This window comes from Oncorhynchus keta, chromosome 34 (assembly GCF_023373465.1).
Source record: "Oncorhynchus keta strain PuntledgeMale-10-30-2019 chromosome 34, Oket_V2, whole genome shotgun sequence".
In the NCBI taxonomy this organism is placed as follows: Eukaryota; Metazoa; Chordata; class Actinopteri; order Salmoniformes; family Salmonidae; genus Oncorhynchus; species Oncorhynchus keta.
Genome location: NC_068454.1, coordinates 52,679,770 through 52,702,779, shown reverse-complemented (window position 1 = coordinate 52,702,779; position 23,010 = coordinate 52,679,770). Strand labels below are relative to the sequence as shown.

The 23,010-nt window shown below is 45.8% G+C and overlaps 1 protein-coding gene across 6 annotated transcripts in view; it reads left to right on the top strand.

Annotated features, from left to right (window-relative positions):
- LOC118367267 (F-box/LRR-repeat protein 4-like) overlaps positions 1-23,010 on the top strand; it is an 88,594-nt gene that overhangs the window by 58,406 nt on the left and 7,178 nt on the right. Inside the window, exons 1-8 of one of the 6 annotated variants that reach the window (XM_052494060.1) lie at positions 11,284-11,428; positions 13,742-13,819; positions 14,146-14,287; positions 15,776-16,043; positions 16,218-16,560; positions 18,460-18,796; positions 19,992-20,236; positions 20,656-20,869. In XM_052494060.1, coding sequence (XP_052350020.1) covers positions 14,249-14,287; positions 15,776-16,043; positions 16,218-16,560; positions 18,460-18,796; positions 19,992-20,236; positions 20,656-20,869 — 1,446 coding nt within the window. In that variant the 5' untranslated portion in view covers positions 11,284-11,428; positions 13,742-13,819; positions 14,146-14,248. The other 5 variants (XM_052494062.1, XM_052494061.1, XM_035750544.2 and 2 more) reach the window with 5 other exon arrangements.

The following is a 23,010-nucleotide window of genomic DNA, read 5'->3' as shown; positions in this document are numbered from 1 at the left end:
TACAAGGGGTATCTGTACAGAGTCAATGTGGAGGCTATATACAGGGGGTACCGGTACAGAGTCAATGTGGAGGCTATACCGGTACAGAGTCAATGTGGGGCTATATACAGGGGTACCAGTACAGAGTCAATGTGGAGGCTATATACAGGGTGTACCGGTACAGAGTCAATGTGGAGGCTATATACAGGGGTACCGGTACAGAGTCAATGTGGAGGCTATATACAGGGTGTACAGGTCAACAGAGTCAATGTGGAGGCTATATACAGGGGTACCAGTACAGAGTCAATGTGGAGGCTATATACAGGGGGTACCGGTACAGAGTCAATGTGGAGGCTATATACAGGAGTACCAGTACATAGTCAATGTGGAGGCTATATACAGGGGTACCGGTACAGAGTCAATGTGGAGGCTATATACAGGAGATACCGGTACAGAGTCAATGTGGAGGCTATATACAGGAGATACCAGTACAGAGTCAATGTGGAGGCTATATACAGGGGGTGCCGGTACAGAGTCAATGTGTAGGCTATATACAGGGGGTACCGGTACAGAGTCAATGTGGAGGCTATATACAGGGGGTACCGGTAGAGAGTCAATGTGGAGGCTATATACAGGGAGTACCAGTACATAGTCAATGTGGAGGCTATATACAGGGTGTACTAGTACAGAGTCAATGTGGAGGCTATATACAGGGGGTACCGGAACAGAGTCAATGTGGAGACTATATACAGGGTATTATGGTACAGAGTCAATGTGGAGGCTATATACAGGGGGTACCAGTACAGAGTCAATGTGGAGGCTATATACAGGGGGTACCGGTACAGAGTCAATGTGGAGGCTATATACAGGAGATACCGGTACAGAGCCAATGTGGAGACTATATACAGGGTATTACGGTACAGAGTCAATGTTGAGGCTATATACAGGGGGTACCGGTACAGAGTCAATGTGGAGGCTATATACAGGGGGTGCCGGTACAGAGTCAATGTGGAGGCTATATACAGGGGGTACCGGTACAGAGTCAATGTGGAGGCTATATACAGGGGGTACCGGTACAGAGTCAATGTGGAGGCTATATATAGGGGGGTACCGGTACAGAGTCAATGTGGAGGCTATATACATGGGGTACCGGTACAGAGTCAATGTGGAGGCTATATACAGGGGGTATCGGTACAGAGTCAATGTGGAGGCTATATACAGGGGGTACCGGTACAGAGTCAATGTGGAGGCTTTATACAGGGGGTACCGGTACAGAGTCAATGTGGAGGCTATATACAGGGAGTACTGGTACAGAGTCAATATGGAGGCTACATACAAGGGGTACTGGTACAGAGTCAATGTGGAGGCTATATACAGGGGGTACCGGTACAGAGACAATGTGGAGGCTATATACAGGGGGTACCGGTACAGAGTCAATGTGGAGGCTATATCCAGGGGGTACCGGTACAGAGTCAATGTGGAGGCTTTATACAGGGGGTACCGGTACAGAGTCAATGTGGAGGCTATATACAAGGGGTATCGGTACAGAGTCAATGTGGAGGCTATATACAGGGGGTACCGGTACAGAGTCAATGTGGAGGCTATATACAGGGGGTACCGGTACAGAGTCAATGTGGAGGCTATATACAGGGGGTACCGGTACAGAGTCAATGTGGAGGCTATATTTACATTTACATTTAAGTCATTTAGCAGACGCTCTTATCCAGAGCGACTTACAAATTGGTGCATACACCTTATGACAACCAGTGGAACAGCCACTTGCATCTAAATCTTGTGGGGGAGAAGGGGGGTGAGAAGGATTACAGACCCTTACTTACCCTATCCTAGGTATTCCTTGAAGAGGTGGGGTTTCAGGTGTCTCCGGAAGGTGGTGATTGACTCCGCTGTCCTGGCGTCGTGATGTGGAGTTTGTTCCACCATTGGGGGCCAGAGCAGTGAACAGTTTTGACTGGGCTGGGAACTGTACTTCCTCAGTGGTAGGGAGGCGAGCAGGCCAGAGGTGGATGAACGCAGTGCCCTTGTTTGGGTGTAGGGCCTGATCAGAGCCTGGAGGTACTGAGGTACCGTTCCCCTCACAGCTCCGTGGAGGCTAGCACCATGGTCTTGTAGCGGATGCGAGCTTCAACTGGAAGCCAGTGGAGAGAGCGGAGGAGCAGGGGGTGACGTGAGAGAACTTGGGAAGGTATGAACACCAGGGGCTGCGGCAGAGTCTGGATGAGTTGTAGGGGTTTAATGGCACAGGCAGGGAGCCCAGCCAACATAGTCAATGTGCAGTAATCAAGACGGGAGATGACAAGTGCCTGGATTAGGGGACCTGCGCAGCTTCCTGTGTGAGGCAGGGTCGTACTGGTACGGATGTTGTAGAGCATGAACCTACAGGAACGGGACACCGTCCTGTGATGTTAGTTGAGAACGTCAGGGTGTTGTCCAGGATCACGCCAAGGTTCTTAGCGCTCTGGGAGGAGGACACAATGGAGTTGTCAACCGTGATGGCTAGATCATGGAACGGGCAGAGTCCCCGGGAGGAAGAGGAGCTCCGTCTTGCTGAGGTTCAGCTTGAGGTGGTGATCCGTCATCCACACTGATATGTCTGCCAGACATGCAGAGATGCGATTCGCCACCTGGTCATCAGAAGGGGGAAAGGAGAAGATTAATTGTGTGTCGTCTGCATAGCAATGATAGGAGAGACCATGTGAGGTTATGACAGAGCCAAGTGACTTGGTGTATAGCGAGAATAAGAGATGTGGGCCTAGAACAGAGCCCTGGGGGACACCAGTGGTGAGAGCGCGTTATGAGGAGACAGATTCTCGCCACGCCACCTGGTAGGAGGACCTGTCAGGTAGGACAGAGTCAATGCGTGGAGGCGCCGGAGATGCCCAACTCGGAGAGGGTGGAGAGGAGGATCTGATGGTTCACAGTATCGAAGGCAGCCGATAGGTCTAGAAGGATGAGAGCAGAGGAGAGAGAGTTAGCTTTAGAGTGCGGAGCGCTCCGTGATACAGAGAAGAGTAGTCTCAGTTGAATGACTAGTCTTGAAAGACTGATTTGGATCAAGAAGGTCATTCTACAGAGAGATAGCGTGGAGAGCTGGCCAAGGGGGACGGCACGCTCAAGAGTTTTGGAGAGAAAATAGAGGGGATACTGGTCTGTAGTTGTTGACATCGGAGGGATCGATGTAGGTTTTTTCAGAAGGGGTGCAACTCTCGCTCTCTTGAAGACGGGAGGGACTATAGCCAGCGGTCAGGGATGAGTTGATGAGCGAGGTAAGGTAAGGGAGAAGGTCTCCGGAAATGGTCTGGAGAAGAGAGGAGGGATAGGGTCAGAGTCGGGCAGGTTGTTGGGCAGGGGGTCACAAGACGCAGATTTCATCTGGAGGAGAGAGGGGAGAAAGAGGTCAGAGCATAGGGTAGGGCAGTGTGAGCAGAACCAGGGTGTCGTTTGACTTAGCAAACGAGGATCGGATGTCATCGACCTTCTTTTCAAAATGGTTGGAAGTCATCTGCAGAGAGGGAGGAGGGGGGGGGGAGGATTCAGGAGGGAGGAGAAGGTGGCAAAGAGCTTCCTAGGGTTAGAGGCAGATGCTTGGAATTTAGAATGGTAGAAAGTGGCTTTAGCAGCAGAGACAGAGGAGGAAAATGTAGAGAGGAGGGAGTGAAAGGATGCCAGGTCCGCATGGGAGGCGAGTTTTCCTCCAGGGGGCCGGCTGCCCGGAGCCCTGTTCTATATACAGGGTGTACCGGTACAGAGTCAATGTGGAGGCTATATACAGGGGTACCGGTACAGAGTCAATGTGGAGGCTATATACAGGGTGTACCGGTACAGAGTCAATGTGGAGGCTATATACAGGGAGTACCAGTACATAGTCAATGTGGAGGCTATATACAGGGTGTACTAGTACAGAGTCAATGTGGAGGCTATATACAGGAGTACTGGTACAGAGTCAATGTGGAGGCTTTATACAGGGGGTACCGGTACAGAGTCAATGTGGAGGCTATATACAGGAGATACCGGTACAGAGTCAATGTGGAGGCTATATACAGGAGATACCAGTACAGAGTCAATGTGGAGGCTATATACAGGGGGTGCCGGTACAGAGTCAATGTGTAGGCTATATACAGGGGGTACCGGTACAGAGTCAATGTGGAGGCTATATACAGGGGGGTACCGGAACAGAGTCAATGTGGAGGCTATATACAGGGGGTACCGGTACAGAGTCAATGTGGAGGCTATATACAGGGGGTACCGGTACAGAGTCAATGTGGAGGCTATATACAGGGGGTACCGGTACAGAGTCAATGTGGAGGCTTTATACAGGGAGTACCGGTACAGAGTCAATGTTGAGGCTATATACAGGGGGTACCGGTACAGAGTCAATGTGGAGGCTATATACAGGGGGTACCGGTACAGAGTCAATGTGGAGGCTATATACAGGGGGTACCGGTACAGAGTCAACGTGGAGGCTATATACAGGAGGTACCGGTACAGAGTCAACGTGGAGGCTATATACAGGAGATACCGGTACAGAGTCAATGTGGAGGCTATATACAGGGGGTACCAGTACAGAGTCAATGTCGAGGCTATATACAGGGAGTACCGGTACAGAGTCAATGTAGAGGCTATATACAGGGGGTACCGGTACAAAGTCAATGTGGAGGCTATATACCGGGGTACCGGTACAGAGTCAATGTGCGGGGGTACCGGTCAGTCGAGGTAATTGAGGTAATATGCACATGTTGGTAGAGTTAAAGTGACTACGCATAGATTATAAACATTGAGTAGCAGCAGCGTTAAAGAGGGGTCTGGGTAGCCCTTTGATTAGCTGTTCAGGCGTCTTATGGCTTGGCGGTAGAAGCTGTTAAGAAGCCTTTTGGACCTTGACTTGGCACTCCGGTACTGCTTGCCGTGAGGTAGCAGAGAGAACAGTCTATGACTAGGGTTGCTGGAGTCTTTGGTATAGACTGGCTTGCATGCGTGTGTGGTGTCATATGTGACACTGAGCAACATTCACTTGCTAGCTGTGCAGTTTGGTAATATTCCTGGTTTAAAATGTACTGGAGTTCATGTTTCAAGCTGTGTGGGGACCAAGGTTTCAGATAGGGGAGAACGAATGTGAAGGGTAGAGAAGTCGTATTATTGGTGAAGAAATAACAAGACAGAAATGCACTTGTCTTGCACTGCTTCATGCCTCTCTCTCTCTCTCTCTCTCTCTCTCTCTCTCCCTCTCCCTCTCTCTCTGTGTTGATGGATGACAACATTCCCGCTCAGTTGCCTTGTTTGTCTATTGTGGCGGAGCAAAGTGACCAGGGACAGACAGGAGCAGAAAAAAAACCTCTCCATAAGCTAATAAGCAGCATTATTCAAATAAAGGCTGTGTTGTCAGAGCAGAACAGTCTACAGCAGTGTACTCTACATCGCTTGTTATCTGAGCTGCTTCCTTCAGTGGACACAACATCCTCCTTTTGATTTTGCAGAAATGTACTTCATCTCCCACTACTTATGTAGTACAATAGTACAATAGCAACGTATTCTGCTGGAGACTACTCTGACTGGTTCAACATTTAGATTTTGCTTGTAGAATAAACTACTTTTAATGAAATTGAGTACAATGGATAACTACACAAGAATGGATAACTAAAAGAACCCCAGTGTTGGTGTTTATACCAGAGTTGAACCAAAGCCACACCTGGCATTATCATAATTCCCAGCATGCACTATTGCAGCTTGATTTTTTAAAATGTTTGTTTCAATATCTATGTTTTTTGTTTGTACATTGATTGATGAATTAATGTAACTCAAATATAACTGACATTTTCTAAACTAAACCAATATGTATCGTGTTAAAACATTTCATTTTAATATTAACATATTCGCTTAGGATCACACTTGGTGAAGTCCACAGGACTGAAAATGGATGAACACAACAAGCATGTCTCCGTCACTAAAAAATACTGTCATTGGTGGTAACTCTACATTTCACTCGAAAGGCAGAACACTGGGATATATGCAAATAAGGCTTTAAACTAAGCAGTGTGTTAATTTAATACTCAGTGTTAAATGTAACACTCTCAGTGTTGACTTAACACAGGATAATTTGCTGTGTAGTGAAGGCGTGACACCTTAAGGGGGTGTGCTAAAGTATTTGGCCTGCCAGGTTACAGTACTTTTACACCCTTACATTGTTGTTATACATAGTGTCAGGATCGCAGGTGCCCACTGAGCTAATAGCACATAAAACTATGTCAGCAACTGCAATTTCACACAGTTTGTTGACGGCAGTAGAGCGGCACATGGAGAAAACCAGGAGTAGAGCTTTGCTTTCATCGGCTGCAACAGCTGACAGGAGGAGCAGGTGGAGAAGAAAGGAGGAGAGAACTGGCCTTTGTAAAAGAGGGGGGAAAAATCGGGGAAAAAGAGCCCTTGGGTGGGCGTTAGAGGAAGCTCTTCAGACAAAGCCCCATCTCCGTCTGTCACAAATCATTTCTGCTCGGGAAGTGAGGAGAGGCGAAATGTCAAAATATTTGAATAAATTCCGCAGAAGCCTGTTGAGAGGGAGGAGGAGGAGGGCAGAGGAGGGAAGAGAGGTGTATTGTTGTCAGCGGTGCGGTGGACAGAGGCAGTGAGGAGAGGACGGGTGGACAGGTGGCATCTGAAATAGCCCTCACAGCTGGAGGAGGAGGAATATGGACTTCATAGGAACTGGCCACCGTCGTTGTATTATGGCCTGTTTGGACAAACATGTATCTTCCTTTAGATAATCACTAACATATTTGGATATGACTGTGAATCTTCAGTATTACCTGTCACCAATGTACCGTTACATAGCAACAATGTTTTGGCATTACATGACTTATTTACCTGGCTAATACCCTTCCTCTGACCACTGCCCTCCACTACCAGCTAGAGTGAGTCCAGAGATATAGATAGGATGACAAACATAATCCCCTCTGCACAGCCATGTTAACCTTTTGGATGAGAGAACCTCCAGGAGTGTGTGGTGTGTTAGTTCACTGTGAGTAGCTAAGCGCCTGCTGTGAGTTTTGTGGTGTAACGTGTGCCCTCTGTGTCTGAGGCTGTCATAGCGACGAGTCGACGACGCACTGCGTCAAGGCTGCTCTGCTTTACAGTATAAGAGCATCCCCGAGACCTTGAGAGGTGAGAGAGTTCTCTTGCACCAGGACTGGTGTTTACTGTAGGCCTAGCTCATAGAAATAGAATGACTAGACAAGAATGCCATTCTGTCCACTCCATAGATGAATTGGGAGGATGGGAGATGCCCTGGTACACTGAATTTCTGAACTGAAAGGAAAGTGGGAGGGGTGGCGAGACGATGTGGGGAGCTCATCATCGCTGACCGAATCAGTGATGATGTGAGCTATTTGTCAAATCTCTTTTGTTTTCACCATTTGGTCATAAAATGAATCTAATTAATTCTATTGGATTTACATTACAAGCCCATTTGACTCACCTTCCTGTTCTTGGCATGACATTTGACTGTGCGTGTGTTGACCCTGCCGTCCGCTGGAACAGTGCCAAGTTGATATACAGTATATCACCAACCTAATGAGCTAATGTTTGGTCGGCCTCCTTTCCCTTTATACCCCCATTAATGTTCAGCTGTTAGGTGAAAAGTAAATGAAGAACAGGATCTGATTATAACAAAGGTCTAATGGTTGTTTGTTAAAGACTCTGAGTACATGCTCTTTATTCCGGGGTGCATTTAATAATCTCTTTGTTTAGTGGATCTCTGGGGTCTATGAGAAGTTGCAGGGTCAGAGTCTCCTCTGTGTGCCTGGGAACTCTTTAACAGTGTATTTAATTAGGCTTCTAATCAGCCACTAAACACAAAATAAAATGAAACAATCTGTGTCTGTTTACTTTCCACCCCAACCAACCTCCTATTTGCATGTACCAGGCAAAAAAAAAGAAGAATTTATCGAAAGGAAAGATCAAGGTCATGACTTTTTATTGCAACCTATTTCCTGAAACCAATTAAAGAGCTAACGGTGAAGTTCAGTTGGAGGACGCGCGCTGGAAAACAATAGCAGAAGGAGATGACAGCTCTTCCGCTATCTTGCTGTATTTCTTCCTGTGCTAATTATATTTGCAGATTCTGTCATTTAGACAAAAGCCCGATAGCTTTTGTAATCAGGGTGAAATATTTCAAATGCTCTTTAGATAGTATTGCCAACCTTTGAAACTGGAGTCAAATGCTAGATATGGGATCATTTTGATTGGGAGGTTGGAATTTTAAACTTAATTAATGGAATGTTATCTTATAAATGATTACAAATGAAGGTTGGCCCTGATGAATGGTGAAAGGTATCGCCTAATGCTAATGATTGTTTTATGCAAAGGCTATTGCCGCCCTCAAGTCAATATTTGTTTTGTTCTTGGATTTGGACAAACCATTATGAACAAAAGAAGTGTAAATTATTCTGCTAAGCATTCTCAATACACCTTGAAGTTGATCAGATTCAGAAATGCAAAGAATGCCCTTTTGCCTTCTTCAGTCCTTTTTGCATTGCCTCCTATAACCTCACTAAAAGCCTTGGTTGTAATGCAAAAGGTGTGTGATTTCAAGTGTGTGTGTGTGTCTTTTGCTGTGTTTCTATGCCATTCTACTCACTTTCTTGTCATTTCCTCCATCTTTTCTTCTATTCTTCATACTTCATACTGATACAGTATATACCTACCCCCCTCTATTATTTACTGCATTCACTGCCCCCCCCCCCGTCTCCCCACTTACACATCACCTCCTCTTTTTTTTCAACCTCAGTCTTTGTTCACCTTTCTTTACCCTCTGTGTTTGTAGAGGACACCTTGTGTAGCAGCCTGTGATGTGACTTCAGTCGAGCATCATGCCGGGGTGATGTGCAGCATACATTTGTTAACACCTGTTGGGATATCAAATGCATTTAAATGTGAATAATTAACATACTGGCACCTGGAAGTCATGTTTTAATAGCTGGGACATGTGATCGCTGGCTTTATTTGACGTGAGAAAAAAATGATGTACATGGAAATAATACATTCTGTATTCAACTTCGATGAGGGCTGGTGAATATAGAAATATAAGGATTAGATTGGACATTCCCATTCAAATCAAATCAATGTTTTATGATGGGTGGACCGGTGGCCATATTGAGTGCACCCTATCTATTTCTATGTTAAGGCCTGGCATTGGCCAGATTCTATGCTAATGCAGAGGGGGATGGGCACTAGGCATGGCTGGATGTTCTATGCACCCCATGAGATGTTACCCCATGTGGCTTGACTAAGGCTGCCTGGGAAGGTGAGCATGGCTATAGCGATGCAGAGCGGCTTCTCTCTCTACCCCCCCCTTTAGGACCAGAATGTGTGGCATCCCGTTCAGGCATTTCATATACGCCTGCTATGTTAGTGTAGCACATGTGGTTGAGTGAAACTTACTCCCTTAGGTGTCCCGCTTGCGTCACCTCATTAGCTGGCTTCTGAGGTGGCACGTTCGGCTAAGATGCTTGAGGAGGGCGGTCACGTGTGCTAGCAAGGCAGAGGTCTGGAGTTCGTGCCAGTATGGGCCGAATTGGGAGGAAGTGGTAATCACTAAGCAAGCAGTGTGACGTCTTTTACAGTGGTGCCGTGACCCAGATCTACAGTTGTGCTGGGGTCGCCGGTGAGTAATTTTGAGGGGTGAATGTAGCACATGTGGATGTGTGAACCTTACTCCTCAGCTTGAAGTGTCCCCACTTGTGACAGCGAATAGCCAGCTTTTACCAGCTTGCGCCAGATATGGGCCAAATTGGGAGAAAGTGGTACTCGCTAAACAAGCAGCGTTACTCATTTTACATTAGGTTAGTCTGACCTCCTCTTCAGCCTCTCCACAGAGGCAAGAGAGGGGCAGATTCGTTATTTAACTAAGTTTCTGACAGCTGGGGCAAAGTACAGGGACAGAAATGAACTTTTGTGTGTGTGTGTGTGTGTGTGTGTGTGTGTGTGTGTGTGTGTGTGTGTGTGTGTGTGTGTGTGTGTGTGTGTGTGTGTTTGTGTGTGTGTGTGTGTGTGTGTGTGTGTGTGTGTGTGTGTGTGTGTGTGTGTGTGTGTGTGTGTGTGTGTGTGTGTGGTCATTTGCATGTGTGTGTGCTCATATATATATGCATGTGTGGCACAGTGGGCCGGAACAAAGGCCTGACAGTAGACAGGCTAGACGGCGGTGATGCCTAGGAGAGCTGACAGCCGCCTGGACTGTCAATCACAGAACTGGCAGCCCCGGTGCCCGCTGGCTCCAAATCACCCCCCTTTTCTCTCGTTAACTCTCTAGCTGGATAGACACCAGCTTCTCCTCTGATACTCTCCTCTGTTCCAGTGTCTTGGTAATGTACCTTAGCCAGTGGCCAGTGACCGCAGCAGACTCAAAGCCTATTCTAGAGATAAGAAATAATCAAAGGAAATATAAGGAAATTATTCTGTTTTTTAAAATTATATTACATATAATACAATTGAACACATTGAATTGTTCTCCTTTATCATTTTTGTTGGACAAGAAAAATATGCTTATCGTGTCAATTAAGTTATGATGCCAAATATTTTGGGCTATTTGGTCATTGAATTGAAATCAAAGCTTCAAAGAGAATGAAAGGATTTGTGATTATTAAATTATGTGTTTATTACTAAATAACCCAAAGGGTTATTTATCGTTAAAATTGAGAGAAAAGAGAAATGGAGCTCTGTTAGTCAAAGGTAATTAATCTGCTCTAGTCACCCACAAAGGATGCCTGCTAATGAGAGCTTGGCTTTTGATTGGCTGCTGAGGGTTCCGCAGGGACCCATTGCTCTTTTGTGGTGACAATAGGGCCTCAACGCACCAGAGAGACAAAGTGACCGGACAAGTCATTCATCTATGCAAATGCCAGCCAAGACATGACCATAAGCATCCATTAATCTCTCCTTCTCCCTCCCTCTCTCTCTCTCTTTCTCTCTGTCTCTGATTTTGTGTGAGTGTTTGTGTGTGATGGACAGCCAACAATGCAGTCCCTCTGCCTCTGCCTTGAGAGGTCAGAGGCAGGTTGTGACAGGAGAGTGCTCTGTTAGGAGAGGATAAATGTCACACCACTACATTGTCAGTCAATTCTGACGGACAAATGTTTTATTCACACTTTTTTTTATCAGCCCTGATTACAATCACACACACACTACACACACACACACACACACACACACACACACACACACACACACACACACACACACACACAGTTGTAACAATAATAAATCTGTTTCCAGTACAAAATACTATAATTCCCATAATGCTCCGCTTCATCGGCGTTAATTCTCGATGTAAACAGAAGTGAGAAGAAAAGTCTATGGTTTCAGGATTTCTGCTAACAATAATCTCAGATATGGAACAAAGACAGCCTTGCTATATGAACGCTTAATTTGATCGACTGGTGACGTAAGTACATATGTAATCCTTGTTACATGTGTTCTTACTATTGAGTCTGCCACAGTAGTTTGCTCGTTTGCAAGCGAGACACATCATGCTAGCCATCGCTAACGTTCTAGTAGCTATCTGGCTGCGATATGCTACTTCAATGTTCTTTTGGGACAAACGTCATATTATCATGTCTTCTGAATATTAGATGAAGTGAGCATGTGCATCAACTTTAGCGGAACCGATGTATTTATTTTTTACTGGTTTATTTGTGGTCCACCACATGTCAAGATGATCACAGCTAAACTAGCCACATTCCTGGGTGATTTTGACGCTCATGTGTGTAGGTTCCGTCAAGGCGACAAGTTGGTTCACCGTTAGCTCGCTGTAGTAACGTTACATCACGAGAACAACTAACGTTACAGCAACAACATCGACGAAACGAGCTACATCTGGCATTCCTGCAATGGCATGTTCTGTCGCTAGTTGACAGGTGTTTGGGGTAGGGTTAGCTTAGCTAGCTATGTCAAGAATGTGTGTAGACTGGAGGGATTCTAGCTACATACATTGGCTAGGATGGGGGTATAGACCCACGGGAGAGGGAAGTAGAGGAAGGTTCATTTGACACACTGCAGCATCCCATTTAAAACCTTAAACTGGTCCCTCTTTTCTCTCTCCTCTTTATTGCCATGCTATAACCAGCAGCACACAGCAACGCTGACCATATTGTGCCTTTTATGAGAGATTTGCATTCAGAAATGCAAGCTGCCTCACTTTCGAGGGGCCGGTGCGGTTTCTTCTCTCAGTAATTGTTTGTCCCGTTTTCGAGAAGACCCTCTCAGAGGGAACGGATGTGGCCACTATGCAGAGTCTCCCTGTCATTACTTTAGTAAGCCTTGGGTACAAAGAGGCCTTGTTCTTCCACCAGCTCAGAGGATCTGCAGCTCCTCCAAATAGGATCGGACCTCCATTATGGCATCTGCTGAGGGATTCCTTCGTGCTGCATCCCCAGTTGCTCTCTCGTCAAACAGCAGACGTTTGTGGCACTACTGCTGGTGCTTCTGCTCCATCGGATCCCTCTTCTTCCTGGTGCCTGAACCAGCTGACTGCTGGGCCTGTCCCTCCCTGCAGCTGAGGTTATTATTTGAAGAGCCTCATCAATCGCTCTGGCATCACTGAAGGCTAACTTCTTAAATCTAGGGTCAAGTACAGCGGTTTCTGATAGCATGTGATTATATTCCATTATGTGGAACTTTCTGTCCATTGATGAACATAGAAGAACGCCGTTACCTGGCATAGCCATACTCCCTGTGAGCCCCCCCCCCCAATACATTTTTGGGACTGACTCTCAGGCTTCCATCCGCGTCGCCGTGCTGCCTCCTCATACCAGCGCCTCTCCGCTTTTTCCACCTCCAGTTCTTCCTTGGGGCGGCGATATTCTCCAGGCTGAGCCCAAGGTCCTTCACCGTCCAGTTTGTCCTCCCATGTCCAGTCCCTCTCTTGCTGCACCTTGGTGCGGCTACACTCCCCTGGTTTAGCCCAGGGTCCTCTCCCGTCGAGGATTTCCTCCCAAGTCCAGAAATTCTTGTCGCGCTGCTCCTGCTGCCGCTGTTGCCTGTTACCACGTTGCTTGGTCCATTTGTGGTGGGTGATTCTGTAACGGCGTTCTTCTATCTCCTCCTCTGACGAAGAGGTAGAATAAGGATCGGACCAAAATGCAGCGTGATGATGATTCATGATAATATTTTAATGAAGGAAAAAACAATACAAACGGAAACTACAAAAATATGAAAAGTGAAAAACCGAAACAGCCCTATCTGGTGCAAACACAAAGACAGGAACAATCACCCACGAAAACACTCACAGAATATGGCTGCCTAAATATGGCTCCCAATCAGAGACAACGATAATCACCTGACTCTGATTGAGAACCGCCTCAGGCAGCCATAGACTAATTAGACACCCCACAAAACCCCAAGACAAAAAACACACCACAATAACCCATGTCACACCCTGGCCTGACCAAATAAAGAAAGAAAACACAAAATACTAAGACCAAGGCGTGACAGTCCATCAACTCTATCACATGTCCTGTGGGTACATCTGCTTCTCTCTGGTGGCTGGCTGTGATTCGCTGCAGACCCTTACACAGGAGTATGCTTTTTGAGGCTGTCACATAGCTGAAAAGAGAGAACAGTAACTTAATAGTTCAGGTTCATGTTCTGTCTACTGATACTACATTCTCATATACTGGTCATATACATGTATAATACTGGATTAAATAATGATGTAGTAATAACTGCTTACTGTACCTCTCTCCACTGATCTCCACAGTGACCTGCTCAAAGGGTTCCAGGACTCTGCACACCTCCTCCACCACCTCCCATTCCTCTTGGGTCAGAGCATCAACAGGTGCATTGACAATGGCCAGGGTAGAGATGATGGCATCCTTTGACTCAAGAAACCGCTTCAACATATAAAATGTTGAATTCCACCTTGTAGTGAAGTCTTGTTTAGGCCTCAGCTCAGGCATCCCCATCTGGAAGTATTCCACAGATGCTTTCACTTTGTCCACAATGAGCTTCATCACCGTCACAGCATCTCTTACAACCAGGTTGATTGTGTGGGCAAGACATGGATGATGTGTCCATTTTAACATTTTCATGGCTTTGGTTATGTTAGCTGCATTGTCGCTAACACAACAGATCACTTTTCCATCTACTTGCCATTCTCAACAGTTCCTCTGCCAAGTTCTCTGAGGTGTGTCTGTCGCTGAACTCAAAGCAGTCCAGAAGACAGCTAGACATCGACAAATCTTCAATGAAGTGACATGTAACTGACATGTACGAAGTGGTTACCCTTGATGTACAGCATTCAGTGGTAAGGCAAACTGCAGAAGCTTTTTGGACTCTTTCCCGCACTGAAGCCTGTGTACTCTCCTACAGTTGTGGAATAACTGATTTTGAAAGGGTTCTTCTGCTTGGAATTGTGTACAATGGATTTTGACATATACATATAATTTCTTAAACCTCTGTCCTCCACCATTGAAAATGGCTGGAAATCGGTGGCAATCCTTTTAGCCAATGCAATATAATTTTGGCCTTGTTTTGCTACAGACATAGACGTTTGGCATAAACCGGTGAAGGTTGTGCGTAGAACCGGCTTTATATGAGATTTTGTTTTGGCAAATTCTACACTGTGCTCTAACGTTGTCTACATTATTAAACTGCATCCAAATGCTATAGCCTGCCTATATGCTATGGGTCATTTGATTGAGACCACACTAAATAGCCTATAGGCGCACTTCAAATTGCGCGCCCAGCGGAGAATCAGAGATGATTGGTGGCATCGATATATATATATTTACTAACTCAACAAAAAAAGAACTGTCCTCTCACTGTCAACTGCGTTTATTTTAAGCAAACCTAACATGTGTAATTATTTGTATGAACGTAACAAGATTCAACAACTGAGACATAAACTGAACAAGTTTCACAGATGTGACTAACAGAAATGGAATAATGTGTCCCTGAACAAAGGAGGGGCCAAAATCAAATGTAACAGTCAGTATCTGGTGTGGCCACCAGCTGCATTAAGTACGCAGTGCATCTCCTCATGGACTTCACCAGATTTGCCAGTTCTTGCTGTGAGATGATACCCCTCTCTTCCACCAAGGCAAATGTAAGTTCAAGAGACATTTCTGGGGGGAATGGCCCTAGCCCTCACCCTCCGATCCAACAGGTGGACAGTCTGAGCACCGATGGAGGAATTGTGCGTTCCTGGTGTAACTCGGGAAATTGTTGTTGCCATCCTGTACCTGTCCCCCAGATGTGATGTTCAGATGTACTGATCCTGTGCAGGTGTTGTTACACGTGGTCTGCCACTGCGAGGACGATCAGCTCCATGAGCAGTGACCCTGGGTATCTTTCTTTTGGTGTTTTTCAGAGTCAGTAGAAAGGCCTCTTTAGTGTCCTATGTTTTCATAACTTTGACCTTAATTGTCTACTGTCTGTCAGCTGTTAGTGTCTTAACGACCGTTCCACAGGTGCATGTTCATTAATTGTTTGTGGTTCATTGAACAAGCATGGGAAACGGTGGACGTTTCGAGTTTATACAGCCTAATAAGCAATTCATTCTAAAACACAGAGAAATACATTTCATAAATTACAAATGACATGACCCACCACTGGACTAAATAAAAAATAAATACAATAGATACATTTGCTTATTTCTTAGCAATTTGTGGAAAAAAAGGATTGGCCCAAAGTTTTACTACTAGCACTCTTGAAGATCATCGGGGAATATTTTTCTGTCTTGCTTTTCTAACTCTTTCCTTGTGTGTCTTTTTGTCTCCCCCCTAACCCACAGGTCCTGTATGTGGCTGGGCCTGTAGCCTGCGTTGTGTTGGGCACAATCCCCAGAGCCAGGCGGGCTTCCCAAAAGCCACACCCAGCCCACTGCTCCCCTGACCCACTGTTCCTTATGCTAACCCTTCTGAGCATGTTTTACTACATCTGTCTGCGGCGCCGGTCCAGAAGCGGAACTCGGGGTGAGGCGCTGACCAGCAGACGGGCAGTGGAGTCAGGCCAGCGGGCTACCCTGCCCATCAGCGTGGAGGTGGAACAGTATGCCAAAGGTAGGATCATTCACCTGCTATTGTGCCCTTGAGCAAGGCACTTAGTCCAACCCCTTAAAATAGCTCCAGGTGTGCTGCACTGGAGCCGGCACTGTGTGCTCCTCCCATAATGTGTTTGTGTGCTATTGTCTGGTGGATTGGGAGCAGATGGACTAACCTTATCCTATCCTATAGAGGTGCTGGACTTCAGCTCCCACTACGGCAGTGAGAACAGCATGTCGTACACCATGTGGAACCTGGCCGGCATGCCCAACGTCTACCCCAGCTCTGGGGAGTTCACCCAGACGGCCGTGTTCAGGGCCTACGGGGCGTGGTGGGAGCAGTGTGCCAGCGCGCCGCTTCCCTTCCGCCGCACGCCCAAGGCCTTCCACAGCCAGGACTACATCGAGCTGGCCTTCGAGGAACCCGTCTACCCCACAGCTGTGGAGGTGCTGGAGACCTACCACCCGGGTGCTATCGTCCAGATCATGGCCTGCTCCCTCAACCCCTTCTCCCAGAACCCTCCCACCGACGTCCGGTAAGGACCAGTGGTGGTGTGGGACTCGGGTTGTAGAAGTTTCTTCTATCATGAAATTTTGGTTTTTCGTCCATAGCCACTTTCCCACCTTCCCTGTATACCACCCTGCATCCCACTGCTGGCTTGCTTCTGAAGCGAAGCAGGGTTGGTTCTGGTCGGTCCCTGGATTGGAGACCAGATGCTGCTTGAAGTGGTGTTGGAGGGCCAGTAGGAGGCACCCTTTCCACTGGTCTAATAGCCCAATACCCCAGGGCAGTGATTGGGGACATTGCCCCGTGTAGGGTGCTGACTTTTGGATGGGACGTTAAACGGGTGTCCTGACTCTTTGTGGTCACAAAAGATCCCATGACACTTATCGTAAGAGTAGGGGTGTTAACCCTGGTGTCCTGGCTAAATTCCCAATCTGGCCCTCATAATATCACGGTCACCTAATCATCCCCAGTTTACAATTGGCTCATTCATCCCCCCCTTCTCTCCCCTGTTACTATTCCCCAGGTCGTTGTTGTAAATGAGAATGTGTTCTTAGTCAACTTACCTGGTAAAATAAGGGTACATTTATATATATTTGCTTCAATCTCTCAACACAACCGGTGCTTTTATTTCAGTCAGTCGTCTATTTCCTTAATGCACACAGCTGTTGCTCAATACATTTCTGAAAAGACTACCACATTGTTTATTGTAACCATTATAATAGAAAATCTATCGAAGGTCAGAGTTGCAAAGACTAGGCTGCCTATCATACACCCCAATTTCGCCCTTCAGCACCATGGAGAGCAGTACCGGTAATCACTGAAGTCACCTTTTCTTTTTGGTGGCGTCATGGCTAGCAACGATGACAGAATTTTGAAAGAATGTTTTTAATGCACATGACCGTAGGAATATCAAAGCTGTGTCCATGGTAACCTCAAACCATTCATTTAGACCCAGCGTTTATTTGAAACAGGCGTTTATGTGCTGAAATGTGTGCAGCTGCCTGACTATTAAATTGGACAGGTGTGTGTGTGAGAAAATTAAGTACTGAGTGAGCGTGTGCATAGTCGGTGGAAAAATAAAACTGTAATACAAGGTTCAATGCATATAGTCCATGTAGCCATTTTGTTATCTGTTTAGCAGTCTTATGGCTTGGAGATGGAAGCTGTTCAGGAGCCTGCTGTTGTCATACTTGTTGCTCCGGTACCAGTTGTTGTGCGGAAGCAGAGAGAACAGTCTATGGCTTGGGTGGCTGGATTCTTTAACAATTATCCTGGCCTTCCTTTCACACCCTCTGATATAGAGGTCCTGGATGGCAGGGAGCTCGGCCCCAGTGATGTAGTTGGGCTGTCCGCACCACCCTCTAGTGCCATGCGATCGAGGGCGGTGCAGTAGTCACACCAAGCAATGATGCAGCCAGTCAAGGTGCTCTCAATTGTGGAATGTGGTTTTTCTATTAATAAGTTAATAGACCAATAAGAAAGAGAGTTCCAAACCTCATTTTCAGTTTCTCCACTCAGACCACTCTGACAGTCCTAGCAAAATTATTGCTTGAGAAACTGCTCTTTGCACGGCTGCAGTGGACTTTTTTAAAAGTCATGCTTGCACTTTTATTTGTATTTCTTTTAACTTCTGGGTAGTTCTGGGAATCTAACCCACTGTCCTGGCGTTGCGACCGCCATGCTCCAACAACTGAGCTACAGAGGACCACAACGGAATGTGTGTTTGTACTCTATTGGCTGGTTTCCCAGACACAGATTAAGCCTAGTCTCAGAATAAGAAGCACTTTCACTTAGATTCTCCATTGAGCACGTTTTTATTAGTTCAGGACGAGGCTTAGAATGGCCTAAGTGCCCTAAGTGAATGTCTCAGATTAAAGAATGGTGAGTCTGTGTGTACCTCGTGACAGGTGTACCTCTCTGTCCCCAGGTGGGAGGTGTTGTGGGCTGAGGAGCCCACCAAGGTGCTGACTCCCCAGGCCAGGCAGTTCTCCCCCAGCATCAAGCAGCTGAGCTTCCCCACCAACTTGCTCCGCGTGGAGGTCAATAGCTCCCTGCTAAAGTACTACACGGAGCTGGACGCTGTCGTCCTGCGTGGCCAGAAAGAGAGGCCCATCCTCTCCCGTTATAAGATGCCCAGGATCGACATCTGTGACCTGAGTGACAGCGATGAGGAACTGTCTGACCCGGGAGCCTCCTTCCGACAGGCCGGGGATGGCAAGCACATTAACCTAGGGAATGGATACTTTGATAAACTGCCCTACGAGGTGGGGAGAATACGCTATTAGACACTCACATATACTACAACACTCGTATATGGCTGCTGGCTGCATTTTCTGTCCACAAAACGGCACTGAAATTTGAAAAAAAAAGGTTGGCAATAGTTGCAGGACAATTGCAAGATGCTGTTTTCCAAACAATTCTCGCTTTGGTTTTAAAGATGGACTATGCAGAAATTGCTCTGCCATTTCCTGTTTGCAAACGTGACTAGTTCGCCTGATTTCAGCTTGTGACTAAAACAAGCAAATATAGTGTAGAGAATCATTGTACCATCTGAACTGCTATGAAATATATTTTTCATAACATAATCAGTTGTTTGAAGCTGGTGTACAAAACTGCAAGTAAAAGACACAGAAACTAAACTTAACAATGGGAGCATAGAAATAGCACACACAGAAGAGATATAATGCTTCTTAGATGTGGTTTTAATGAGAATGACACATCTGTAACATATGATGTATCATTTCTATGTGAATTTGTTGGGGTCACCCAAAAAGTGACATATTGCGGTTTTAAGTGTAGTCACATCTACTGAAAATGTTTATGCTTAGGGTATCTTGGGCAGTTTTTTTGTACTTTGCCAGGACTTAATTTGACAAAAAGATGTCTTCCATGGACCTACACTGTCTTGGACCCATGGAGATATTTGATATTAAGCTTACAAAATAGTCATTTTCATGTTATAAATGTCATATTTTCTAAGACGAGCTGTTCTGTTGGTTTTATGTACTGCTCTCCAAACCGCTGCCATTCACCTCACTCCTCACAAACGATGTGTGTGTGTGTGTCTGAAATACAATATAGCTATTATCTGCTAGCGGATACCCTGTTGAACACACAGCGTATTGTTTATTCACTGCACACATACACACCTATTCTCTCTCTCTATCTCTGTCTTACTGAGAAGCACACTTCCATATTGCACGAACAGGCAGACTCACTGCCACACTGAAGCTCACTGCCACAAGGATATTGCTTTGTGTGTGTGTGTGTGTGTGTTCAACATACACTGTTTTATATTATTCTGCTCTGCCTGACATCATCCCTTCTGTCTCTTTCTTGCTTTCCTTGTCTCTCTCTTCCTCCATCGTTATTTATCCTTCTCCCTCTACCCCCTCTCCCACCATCCTCCCTTTTCTCTTATTATCTCTCTGTAATTCTCTCCCTTCTCTCCCCCTGCAGTTGATCCAGCTGATAGTTAGCCACTTGACCCTGCCCGACCTGTGTCGCCTGACCCAGACCTGCAAGCTACTCCGCCAGCACTGCTGTGACCCCCTCCAGTACATCCAGCTGAGCCTGCAGCCATACTGGGCTCGCCTCAGTGACACCTCCCTGGGCCACCTGCAGGGCCGGTGCACCCTGCTCCAGAGGCTCAACCTCTCCTGGACCGGCAACCGTGGAGCCCTCACCCTCACCGGCTTCAGCAGGTGAGGCATGGGGCTGGGGGGGACTAGAGAATCTGGACATTTTGTGGTTCATCGGTCTCTGTCTTTAGAGTGGCATGTGTGTGCCCATCACTTCGGTTGATTTCAGGGTGAGGAACCGTCTGTGTAAATATTGGAGTATAAATTGTGCCTTTCTGTATTTTACTTGTGCTAAAATCTTTATTGTATTGTACTGAGCCATTTACTTTATGTTCGTATTCTCTCATTATTTCTTGTTGTTGCATTGTCGAGATGGAACCTGCAAGTAAGCATTTTTTTTAGTTGGACAGCGTATACCATGTGTATCCCGGACATACAACTAATAAAACTTGAAACTGAAACTAACAAAGTTGTCAAATCCTGAACTTCCGTGTTAATGTTGTTGCCATGCCACAACACAGGTCTGACCCCCTCCCTCTCAGCTTCATGAAGGCGTGTGGTGGGAGCCTGGTGTGTCTGGAGCTGTCGTGTTGTCACTTCCTGAGTGAACCGTGTCTGGAGGTCATCTCCCAGACGTGTCCCGGGCTGCAGGAGCTCAACCTGTCCTCGTGCGACCGCCTCCACCCCCAGGCCTTTACACACATCTCCAAGCTCACCCGCCTGCGCCGGCTAGTGCTCTACCGCACAAGGATAGAGGTACAGTGCCTTCAGAAGTACCCCTTGACTTATTCTACATTTCGTTGTTAGTCAGAATTTTCAAAATGTTTCAAAAAAACAAAAAAACACCTATCTACACACAATACCCCACATAATGACAGTGTTTTTAGATATTTTGCAAAAAAATAACTCGGCCACTCAGGAACATTCACTGTCTTCACTGACTTTTCCTGTGCTTGGCTCCAGTCTCTTTTATTTTTTTTATCCTGAAAAACTCCTCAGTCCTTAATGATTGATTACAAGCATGCCACTACTATGCTTGGACATATGGAGAGCGGTACTTAGTAATGTGTTGTATTGGATTTGTCCCAAACACAACACTTTGTATTCAGAACAAACATTTTTAGCAGTATTATACTAGTGCCTTGTTGCAAACAGGAAGCATGTTTTGGAATATATTTATTCTGTACAGGCTTCCTTCTTTTCACTCTGTCAATTTGGTTTGTATTGTGACATAACTGAGGATGGATCAACAGTATTGTAATTTTCTCCTTTCACAGCCTTTCAACTCTGTAACTGTTTTAAAGTCCACATTGGCTTCGTGGTTTCCTTCCTTTCCAGCAACTGAGTTAGGAAGGAAGCCTGTGTCTTTGTAGTGACTGGGTGTATTGATACACCATCCAAAGTGTAATGAGTAACTTCACCATGCTCAAAGGGATATTCACTGTCTGCTTTAAAAAAAAAAATGTTTTACCCATCTACCAATAAGTGCCCTTCTTTGTGAGGTATTGGAAAACCTCCCTGGTCTTTGTGGTTGAATATGTGTTTGAGATTCACTGCTCGACTGGGACCTTATATGCTTGGGGTACAGAGATGAGGTAGTCATTCAAAAAACATTAACTTTAAAACAGCCTTTCTTTAAATTACTATAACGGCCACGAACGGCCTTGTTTTTCTAACGATAATATCTGTGTCAATATTGCAAAGTGAACTTTCTAACAACCTTTTGTCGTATTGGCGTGGCTGTTGTCGTCGACCGGAAACAGGGTATGCTGTCATTTGACTTTTTAAAAAACTTAATGACTGAAAATAACATGGCTGAAGCAGACATGACTATTCACTGTGAAAGAGGCTTAATCTATGTTGCTTGGTGATACGGATTCACACATCCTTGCACTTTTAAAAGCGATCATGTCGAGGTGAGTGAAATAAGTAAACAGCAGTTTGGTGTTGTCAATGTTTGATGCTCTGAAACTTGGGGAATAGCTCACAGATTAGCATATCATAATTTGGTTGGTACAGGCCAGCACATCCGTGCCAGCGGTCAAGATCGAATGATTGCTCTCTGTCTCATGGAAATAGTTGCAGTGTTTAGCTGTATATAGTCAACTAACTAGTTGGTTGTTTTGTCTTGGTTCTACCAATGTAATTATATGGAAACTGCTTGCTATAGCTAGCTAGCTAATTAGTTAGTTAGTTAGTCTGTCAGGCAAGAAAGGTTGTGCGTAACGGCAAATTTGGACAGCGCTCACGAAGCGTCAACCTCTGCTGTCACTATCACAATGGTCTGACTGTGTCAGCAGTGGCAGAACTACAGTTTTATACAGGGGTGGCCAAGGCTACTTCAGAAAATGTAGTATGTAACCCTAACCTGGCATCTAAGGAGCATGAATGAATCCTCTGATTGCTGATTAGAGGTAGAAGTGATAATTCACTTAACCCAGAGTTCTTCAATGTAGCAGATAGTGTGGTCCAAAAGGGTTACTTCACTAGAATTCTTACATGAATAGTCAGTGTCCCTACCTCGGCACTGCAGCTCAATTTCTTTCTCTCTTTCTCTCTCTCTCTCTCTCACTCACTCACACACACACACACACACACACACACACACACACACACACACACACACACACACACACACACACACACACACACACACACACACACACACTACTGTACTCACATACTGGAGAGACTTGGGTCACTCTGTTTTCATGAATATATAATCTGTGTCAATAAGTGTTGAACATCCAAAATATTTTCAGATAATTAAGCTCAAGGAGATAAGAGCATCTGTGTGTTACATAAATTACATTAGTTTATTTACAAAAAATGTAATTGACAAAAAAAACACACTGCAATTTGACATACCTGGTATCAAGCAGAAATTGATATAAAAT